Source organism: Lolium rigidum, chromosome 3 (genome assembly GCF_022539505.1).
Source record: "Lolium rigidum isolate FL_2022 chromosome 3, APGP_CSIRO_Lrig_0.1, whole genome shotgun sequence".
NCBI classification, from domain to species: domain Eukaryota; kingdom Viridiplantae; phylum Streptophyta; class Magnoliopsida; order Poales; family Poaceae; genus Lolium; species Lolium rigidum.
In genome coordinates, this window is record NC_061510.1 from 165,517,021 (window position 1) to 165,527,614 (window position 10,594).

At 38.5% G+C, this 10,594-nt stretch overlaps 1 protein-coding gene across 1 annotated transcript; it reads right to left on the reverse strand.

Moving 5' to 3' along the window:
* Positions 1-1,331: 1,331 nt before the first annotated feature.
* Positions 1,332-10,001, reverse strand: LOC124702649 (vacuolar protein sorting-associated protein 52 A-like). Its single transcript, XM_047234810.1, has 19 exons — positions 9,781-10,001; positions 9,629-9,686; positions 9,342-9,437; positions 8,945-9,046; positions 8,358-8,441; positions 7,973-8,053; positions 7,278-7,421; positions 6,552-6,640; positions 5,903-5,984; positions 4,909-5,094; positions 4,223-4,338; positions 4,080-4,138; positions 3,483-3,583; positions 3,040-3,090; positions 2,703-2,882; positions 2,440-2,574; positions 2,246-2,320; positions 1,834-1,891; positions 1,332-1,750 (listed from the first exon to the last, which is right to left on the reverse strand). Exons 1-19 carry the CDS (start codon positions 9,879-9,881, stop codon positions 1,449-1,451), a joined length of 2,100 nt encoding a protein of 699 aa, XP_047090766.1. The 5' UTR covers positions 9,882-10,001; the 3' UTR covers positions 1,332-1,448.
* Between the last annotated feature and the right edge of the window lie 593 nt (positions 10,002-10,594).

Genomic DNA, 10,594 nt, shown 5'->3' on the forward strand with positions numbered 1-10,594 from the left:
TGTTATATGGTGTTGCGTCGCCTTTATTTTTGGGCCAGGCCCATGTCAAATTCTCAGCGATTAAGTCAGTCACTTTTTAGAGTCCATATTGAAGGAGAAAAAGCTGTCTAGGGGTCGGTTCGGCGACCATACCTATGGCTGGCCGAAACCCTCACATTTTTCTCCTTAAATACCCCCATAGTCGTCATTTTTAGATTTGGATTTTGATTAGATTAAAATTTAACCATTGCTGCAACTTCGTGTACTTGTTTTGATGCCAACGCCCCACAACAAGACCGACTATTTGGAATTCCATCTTTTCAATAAAGTTTTTATCTTACTTGATTGTAATATTAGTTCTTAATTGTTCTCCATTTCAGATAGGAATTTAGACCCGCGCTGGTAAGGTTGATCGTGCACCCGCAAAATCTGAAGATTATCCTAGCGATTGCATTGGCGCACGAACTTTACACATGTAGTCGGATCGTCAAGCATGAACTCCACCAACAAATTGAATTCTCCTCATCTCATCGAAAGATTAGATATCTTTGCTCTATCAACAAATTACACTAGTGCCAGCCTTCAGATCTGCAGACTGAACTAATCACTGAAGGATGCTAGGCATTTCAGTTAAGAGATTTGTATTTCTTCCTTGTACATTTCAGTGCAGATAGTTCCAACTACAGGTTATTAATATAGGCCAAATATTTTAGGCAAGTTAGATGTGCTAGACGGGGCACATGAATATGCGTCATCCAACGTCCTAATATGGTCCTCGCTTGAAGCACCATCAAGGTAAATCCAAAGGCTAACTACTACTGTACTTGCCATCTTTATTTTTTTGACATGCTGTACTTCCCATCTTAAAGAGGTACTAGTATAGAACCCATTTCGACTCGAAGGGTTTTTAATGAATCCAACCTTCACAGCAGATTATGAAAACAACTTCAAATTCACACAAAAAGCTACTCTACTTCTATCCTCTGAGCAGAATCAAGATAGTTTCAATAAACCTTGATCCATGGTCAAGTTCAGAATCCGCATATAAACAGCCCACAGCTCAACCCACGATTCTAACCAAATATACAAAAGAAGTTGACGCATGCAACTATTCAATACCTTTTTGCTGAAGAAAATATTTTTGTTATTCGAAGAATACTTTTTTTGTTATTGGTAATTGATTCAATGAACTTCTCAAGATATCCTGGTGTAAGTTTAACAGTATACCTGTAACAGCAGAAAAACACGTGATACTGTCCTTACAAAGGGGCCAAACCTAACAGGACTGTTTAATACAGTACATGATACAGATGCGTATTCTAAAACAAAAGCAAAGAAAAAACTGACGGAACTGTATGGAACTATGTTCTTCTTTCAGTAGCAGCATAAATCGGGTTTTCCATTTTCATTACAGAATAGGGATACAACACACCCCTCATCTTAGTGTACACATGGCCAGGAAGAAGTGACTAAAAGGTCCTAGAGTATTTTTTGATTTCGTACAGGATTGAGGATATGGAAACCAAGTCCTTGTTCAGGGAAGAGCCACCGTTGACCCTCTTCACGCACTCGGTAAGCCTGGTGTAGTACAGAAGCAGCTGCGTGAGGGCCGCTTTCAAGATCTCCATCCCACACAGGAAATTGCTGAAAGACGTGATGACATCTTTGTGCATCAGCTCGATCGCAGCCTTCCATCGGCTGGCAAAATCCTTCACCAATGGCTCCACATCGCCAATATTGGCCTTGTCTGAACTTGAGGCAGCATCTTCCGCTAATAAAATTCAGGCAGAGAAGAGATCTCATTGTAAAGAAAGAAAGAGAAAACGCACAATGCTGTAACAGATTTCTACTTACATGTACGCGTTTTGACAAACTTGATCAAATCACTGAAATGCTCCAGAAGCAATTCCTCCTGCAGAAATATTTATGCATCAAACGGCCTACTCCAAGAGAACTTACAAATTACCAGTCCAGGAGAAGTGATTACAAATTTTAGACATGACATTGACATGTTCAGCAGTTGGATAAATCCCAAACTGCAGTTCTCAGTTCTCACTTTGCTTAGTTTGTTAGTAAGATCTAAACCGTTCAGCAATATGAATACCGGTCTGTTGCAACTTGCAAGTAGTGAATGTCAACCTTTGCTTATTGTAGATGCCTATTTCAACTCTAGACCAGGAATTTCACTAATAAAATCTAGAAATGCAGTGAGCAGTATTTTGCTGGCCATAAAGAAATTCTGCTCCATCATTAAGACAGTGCATACCACATAAATTGCAATGTTGCTCTTGAGAACCTCCTCAAAGTGAAGTTGTGCTTTCCCACCGTCAGTGCCAGCTTCCTGTACTAGGAATATCAGAATAAATTTGGACAAAGTAAATGCATGTAGTGTTTTTGTACACTAAAAACATTTGCACCAGAAATAGCTGGCAATTGTGATACCAACTCAGAAGTACCAACCTTCAATATGGCAATCGTTAAATCATAGTTATTTATCAGGAACACTGTTTGCAACTTTGGTTTAGGGAACATCTTGGCCAACTTAACAAGCAAGTCTTCAATAGCCATCCGTAATCGCTCAAGATTAAGATCAAGCTGCAAACGAAAAACAACTTTTTAAAATTTCTACAGGCTACAGTAACGGTCTTTCTATTGCATGGCACAGTTGAGAAGAATTTTGGAAAAGGTGAACAATTGGTTTGACCTGGATGTGATCAACTGACCTGACCATCCCCATATTCAACATTGAGATGAACAAGAGATGCTGTAAATTCAGCATATCTCCTAGTGACATAGTGGGGATGTACATCATCCTCCCAAAGAGTCCTAATATTAGCATTGCGTAAGCTGCTCAGATGCAAGTCAAAGACCATCTTGAAGCGTGGCCAAAGTGACATATTAACCTGTCAATTGTGCAAAACATTAAAGATGATTCAAACTAATTTTGGAATGTGGAATAGAAGACAGACTCTTGTGCAATTTAGGATAGGCTGTCCCAAAGTTAACTCTCGCATAAAGTTGATTTAAGTTTAAGGAACAAACAAGGGAGTCAGAACAAACCTTGTCTAGGTAAGAGTCCAAACATGGAATTCGCCGCCTAAACATGATAAGCTGCATACAATATTAACTCCATTTAGATTTCTGTTTCGTATCAATACCAAACCTGCTAGCACGCTTTGCAATATATTCAATTTAAACAGGGTTAAACTACTTGAAATAATCTTGTAAATAAACGTGGCTAATTTTGACAAGATTCTGGAGAAAAACAGCCAGAGTGATCTAGCAAAATGAATAAATTGACAGTTATCTGTTGATACCTAGAATACGGAACTCTTAAAATTGGAATAATGCCTGGTTTACATATTACAGGGATGACCCATCCCTCTACACTGCCTGAAAGGCTGCGACAGCTTCCAGAACAAAGTTTTATGTTTTATTCTACAACAGAAATAGAACTTTTAACTAGTTACTAGTTATTCCTTCATAAGATAAAGAAAAAATACCTGGTGCTGATGCATTATTCGGATCATAAGCATTATTCCTATCGCATCATAGCAGTTCAGAAGTACGGCATTGAAATATTCATCGACAACTTGAATTGGTCCTGGATAAAACAATCGAGACTTTCAAATCATAAGCATCCGCCATAATTATGACAAAAGGTGGTAAGCTTAACTTCACCTACATAGTGGCACTATAGTATGATGATGATAAGAAAAGAAACTGCATAACTTATGTTTTTAGAACCACACATGAATTCCGCAACTACAATAGGTGCCTTTTCCCTTTTGCCCCCATTTGTTTAGTGTATTTCTGTAACTTCGTTACCTATGTCCTAAGTAACTAAGTTTGACTAAGTTTATAGAGAAAATTATCAACATCAATAATACCAAAATAATACACTATAAAAATGTATTCGGTGGTGAATCTATAGTTTTTATTGGATACTATAGATGTTGACACTTTTACTATCAACATGGTCACGCTAACAAAAATTTGACTTAAGACAACAGTTATACGCCTTACATTTTGAGAAGGGAGAAAGATACAACATGAAGTGACAAAGGAAACAGGAAATGCAGATGCAGGATGGAACAAACCAGCAAATATATCTTGGAATAGGGATTCATCACCAAAGAAATCATCAGAGAAAAGGTACCTGCAGTCAGTTGATATATCATCAGGCTGCCACTTACTACCGTATATTAAGTATATTGAGAAACAAAAGAAACAGCAATCTTACTCAGAAGTAGCTGTATCAATCAGAAGTTTCTGTAAGCTTCTGAAAAGAACTTCATATGGATACTTCTGTGACTTGGCTTCAGCTATATGAGGTATCAATGCAGGCTGATCAATATCCTGATATACCAAAACGCACAGGGAAAACAGGAATTAACCATTGTAGTTGTTACTTCATAGAGTAAATTAAGCATTCAGCATCCATATTTAATTATTTTATTGGCATCTACTTTCCACATAATACTGGAAAATACGGTGTACCCCGTATTCATAAACAGTTCTTTTATGGTCATAGTCAATGGCTACTCATAGAGAATAGATTAAGTTTAATTAACCAACGCTTCAATACTATTAATCTGCGAGACAGAACAGACGTGGCAAGAAAATTTCATTGATACTAGATTTCTCTGTGTATACTGTAGAGAAAAAGTATATCGGATTTGTTCAGAGGCAACTATTCTTTTGGTCATGAAACAATAAATGGGCTACGCTCATACTGCATGCCAGACTATATGCGGCTTGTTTTGGTCATAACCCAAATATAGCTTGTTCGCGCTATGGTCTTATAGAAGTTACTATAAGTGTCAAGAAGCATGTAACTCACACAACCCAATTTAGCTCACATTTAGCTGATTGATGAATTGCATTACAGTATTCAAATGAAGTGTCACTTTGTCATTAGTAAATTACCTTTAATACATTTATTCTTTCACCCAAAGCAAACACTGAAGAACGGGCTTTCAGAGGTTCTTTTCCAATGGAGAAAAGGTAGCCTGTACTTCTAGTTTCAACTCCAAGTAAATCAGTCGAGGTTGCTATATCCAACTGTAATTTCTCTAAAGCTTGTATATAAGCACGGAAATGTGCGCTCAGCACCTGGAAATTGGAAGTTATAGTAGAAATGTTATCAGAATAAATAGTAATTTAATGTAAGATATCCAAGAAATAAGTGAAGGTATTTACATCTATAGTATTTGCTTGTATTGTCCAAATAAGATATGATCCATGCAGAAATATTAAAAAACGTGGTATATGGTCCGTTTAAAGGTTGAGGTAATGTAATTACACATCACAAATTAGAGAAGGGGCCAGAATAAAGCAAGGACTGGCAGCAGTTAATTGCCTTTGGATCTCTCATCCGCAAGCCCTCTATGATCGATGCAAGTAGGTTCATTCTAAATATCCTCAGCCCACCATGTGCACAATAACTTACATTGATTACCCTCATTATTGACATGCTACAAGAAATTAACCTCTTCCAAACACATTAAAGAAAGATTAGAGAGTGGAACTGGGGAAAATATATATTAACTATATAATCGGTTCCCTCAATGTAACGTTATTTTAAAGGGAGACTGCCAAGTGCCAAGTACAGTTGAAAAAGAGGGAGTACAATGGGCCACATAATTGGCCAGGGTATTAAGTTGATGTATGGTAATTTCTTTTATCTCGAATATATAAAGGTATGATAAAATATACAAATACAAATCCAATACAGTATTACCATATGATAATGGAAACAAATACGTAGTATTTACAGAAAGAAGTCTTCAGTTATTGGGAAAGAATCAGTAAAATTTTAATGAGGCAATAGCTGCGAATAGTCATTGACTACCCAAAAACGTAGAAGAGAATGAGTATGAATGGAAAGGACCTATCAGATGGCATTTAGTGTAACACTCACCTTGTTCATGGTATCAATGTAAGCCGCACGGACTTCTGCATATATCTCCTTAGCATGTTCCTTGAGGAAAACTATTGTGTATCTACAATGGAGAGGGACAAGGACAAACGAACAAACTTGAGAAATTATACACTTGGAAAGAATGAGTGGGAGGCAGGGTACAATAACTGATCTTCTCTTATCTGTGTATTACTATAGCTTAAACTCGTGGACCTTTATAGTAGTCTTTCACCATCAACAGGAATACCACTCAGACTAGATAAACTAGCCTACTAGGACATGGAGTCTCATACTTGGCTAACTAGGACTCGAGGCTTAAATAATCCTAGATATCCAGGTTTTTTACCAAGGGGAGTCTCAATTTCAAAAAGACGAGAACACCAAACTCACAAATTTCGATAATATTACTTGAAGTGCATGGCGATAGTTGATGAAAATATAGCAACTTCCATGTTTGGGAAATTTAACCCCTCGGTAACGCTCTATACCAAAACTCATGAATCATGTATGGCCTTTGGCGAGGATTCTAAATTACATAAATCTGGCATAAAGTAATTTATCATCTAACACATTAAAATGTGAAGCACTGAAGCAATGATACAAACTAGGTTAAAGGTGGAAAAAAATCAAGGTAAGAGAGTTGGCATACTTGTATTTAAGGACACTCTGCTGCAGAATCTGAATATTTGTTTTTGGTTTTCTCAAGGCATAGAACTTTTGGATGATAAACTCAAAAATCTGCAAGAAAAATGTGAACGCATAAGCAATAGAACTCAGTTGTAGCTGTACAATGTTGAATTAGCTAGATACAAGAGTAAAATAAGCAAGAGACATATCATATGCATTTCTTGGCTGCGAGTACACTTATTCATAGCTTCCACTAAAACCGACATACTATGTTAGTGCAAGCTAACAAATATCAGGTCAATTCCTTCTGGAAATATCAGCCAGTGTATCTAGTATACTGATAGTGACAGACAACACCACTCCATAGATGCAGCAAATTTTATGCTATCAAGCCATAAAGCTCATCAAGTACAACATTAACATGAACAAAAGACTGATCAACGACATATAAACCCTTTTTCATATAACATATTTCATTTCTACCAGATAAATCTTGACACCTCAATCTAAGTAATTGTAGAACAGCACCTAACAGTCTCAACATAATTATGCAAGCCAGAGGCATGGCCCATTATCCCAACACCACCACATTGAGCATATTAGAAGTATAGAAGACATAATGTTTTATACCAAATAATCACACATGAAGATCAAGAACATGTACACACAAGTAAGATGATCTGCTAACATTATTATGAGCATATGAGTTCGCAGCATTAGAAGAAAAACTACCAAATTGGTTTCAAACCTTCGATACTGCTTTCTGCCGAAGTCTCTCAACCTCAGGCTGAACATCTTTTAGAGCCTTTGATGATTTAACCATGGAGTCAGCTTCAATGAATTTGATTTTTTTGCTTAAAATCTCAACTGTTTTCAAGTATTCATCATTAACCTGTGGAATTGTTGGATAAAGCATTATGAGTGAACCATCAAAGAATACTTTTTTTGGGGGGGACATTCAGCAAATACTGAACTGAACACAGCTTTCAATTGCAAGAGAAGTGATGCTTATAGCGCTCGCAGAGTAACGTAGTGAATCCTTTGGAGATGCAATATAACCAATCAAACAAAATAAAAATCATACATGGAAAAGATAGAAGACACAGATAGAACAACAATATAGGCAGCAAACAAAAACATGTCATCCAAATGGATATATCACTGAAGACAGGGTATAACGGTATTTTAAATAGATAACTAACAACAAGCTGAAAGGGAAGAAATTGCATAGCAAACATAGAACCACAAATAGCAGAAAGCTATGTGCTTGGTTGCTAACAAATAGTACAGAAAATTCAGAATAGAGTTATCACATGTTGCTGGTTGTACACAAATAAGTACTAAGCTCATAAGAAAGTGACCATGTGACAGTGAAGTAAATGGAGATGGTATAGAGACAATAATAATGTAAAGCTGGTATGATTATAGAATGTAAGTAGTGACCTCTCCATCAACAATTATATCAATCATCCTTGGAGGGACTATTATATCCTCAACAAATTTTGACAGTTTAGACTCAGCAGCCTGCAATTTTTTCAAAGGGTGGATCAGTATAGATATTCAGTGCGAAAAAATAGTGAAGAACATGCATTAAAGCTATGAATACCATGAATCAGTTCCAACACAAACTAGTTAACTGATGTTGGAAGGTAAGTTATGGAATACTAGCAATGTTATGTGGCAGAGATAAATAAAACAGTACTTCCCAGATCCAACTTAGATAAGATAAAATGCATCACTATAACCTGTCTAGTTAACAGGATGATGTGGGCATAAAAATTAATCGGACATATAGATAACAGAGATACAACAGAGAACTGAATCAAACCTTACGGTTTTTCAACTTTAATCCCATGTCCATAGATTTCTCCTGAAGTACCTTTATCTCCGAACTTATAGAACCAATTTCTGTCTAGCACAGAAATCAAAAGAGTTGCAATATGACTTAGTACAATGAAATGAACTGGTTAACTACCATTAAAAGGTACAAAATTTCATGGCAACGAAGATCTAGTCAAATGATTGAGCACCTAAAGAGTCAGAAGAAATTGTGGCGCTCCAGTCTAATCATGGGAGTTGTACCATGGATCACATAAATAAAATGAGAAACACTTGGACGAAGCATAGATTGCGGTAAACAAGACGTTCAACTTCCAAGCACACCTTGGTTCATTATGCTTTGGAAAAAGACGAATTAGAAATGCAGAGATGCGCTCTCGTATTTTCTGGTACTTCACACTTGACAGTGAGCAGTATTTTTTTCATGCTTTTAGTAAAAGTTCAAAAACATAAATATGATTTCTTGTAATAAGTAGCACCAAAAGTTGATGACAAGTAAAGGCATCCAGATACTCTTTCAGGCATCCGGTACATTAAGGAAGTAGTGCGTCAGAAAAGATGCAAATATGCATTCACCTGGAATCCAGTTAGAACGGTTTCCATTTGGGACAAAATATTATCACAGTCACAAATCTGATCATGCAGCAATACTAGGTTCTCACTTTCTGTAATGTAATCCTGCAAAGGAAGAAGGAAGACGGCATTAAGCAAAGCATCATAGCTTGAGGTAATTTATATTTAGGCAGCATTTAAAAGAGGTACACACATCATAACTTGCAGTTTTGCAAATAATTTACTGATGATGAGAATGGAGGGAACGAATAAACTAACCAGCCACACACAAGAAGATATTAATTAACTCTTATTAACGTGTGTGTGTATACTAAGCAACTATATACAGAATCAGCTCTAGACTGGTAGAACATGGCGGCTTGCATATCTGAGCTTATCGTGGAATAGCACAAGCACTTACCTGTATAGAATCCAGCTCAACTTGGCGTATGCTGTTCTCGACACCTTTTGTGTAATCACGCATTTTGATGCCATTAGCCAGGATGTTTGCTACTTCCTGCGCGCATCCAAAAAATTAACGCATCAGTTACTTATCTCCCAAGGAAGATACAAGTACAACCACATGCTTGCTCTAGAATGTGGCAGCAAAGCTACGAAATTCCAGAAAATAAGACATTAGAAAAACCAGTGTCTTACGGCCTCGGTAAGCTACTAATTAACGAGTTATTGTAAAGCAAGAAGCATCACCTCGTCGTTCTTGCAGTCCTGGAGCTCCTGCTCTAGCCCATCCAGGGACTCATTATCACTGCCAAACCAACCAACGGGTAAGTTTCTGCGCAGCAGCACATAAAGTAGGCGAAGGGATCTGACTAAGTGGGAGATCGAGCTCGTGAGCGGACCTGGCCACGTCGTCGTCGAGAGGGAGGTCGCCGACGAAGACCCCGAGGTCAAACCTCTGCTTCTGCCCATCGTGCGCTACAGCGGCTGGGACAGCCTCCATGCCCGGCGTCGGGGAAGCCGGAAGTGGGGGGTCTGGGATCGCCGGAGCGGGCTCCGATTCAGATCTGCCACCGGTGACGGTGGGTGTTGGGATCGGATCGGACGGGGCGTCGCTCGGAACGGGGTGTCCCCGGGAAATGGAGGTCGGGGGAAAGTGGGGGTTGGAAGGGGAGCTGAGTTGGGCTGGGCTTATAGTTTGGCGGACCGGGCCGCCCTGGAGCTATTCCTGTGATTGGTAAAGCCCGGGATCGCATAAATAACTACACCAGTGTTTTGCCAACGGCATTATTTGGGAACGAACTCCTTTTTTCTCAGAATTTTGAGATCTTTTAGGAATTAATTTGGGGCTGACACGTATGGGTTGATTTCATAGTGTTTCTTCTGTGTGTAACTTAGGTGCTCTCTAAGAATTTACACGGTCATCTGCCGACGCACACCGCAACGTTTCGGTGAACTATGGCGTTTTATTGTTGTTTTGGTGGGCCCCAAATATATTGGGTCTTGCGCCCACGTGTGGTCAAAGCGGTGTCGACACCGCTTATGCAAAGCGGTCATGTTTATTTACCGAGTAGTACTGTAGAATATAAACAGGAATAAACAAAGGGCTGTGCTACATCGAGGTCGACCTCGATTCCTGGTAAAACGAGGTCAGTCCGACCAGGTGGACTTTCCTTTTCTGGACCAGCGTGGGGACCACGCACTTTCCTTTTTTTG

Excerpts from the sequence above, each read along its gene's own strand:
- LOC124702649 (XM_047234810.1), bottom strand. The coding sequence starts at position 9,881 with ATGGAGGCTGTCCCAGCCGCTGTAGCGCACGATGGGCAGAAGCAGAGG. Across the intron at positions 4,339-4,908 it reads AAAGAATAAATGTATTAAAG|GATATTGATCAGCCTGCATT; the intron begins GTAATTTACTAA and ends TTGGTATATCAG. Across the intron at positions 2,883-3,039 it reads TGGACTCTTACCTAGACAAG|GTTAATATGTCACTTTGGCC; the intron begins GTTTGTTCTGAC and ends CACAATTGACAG.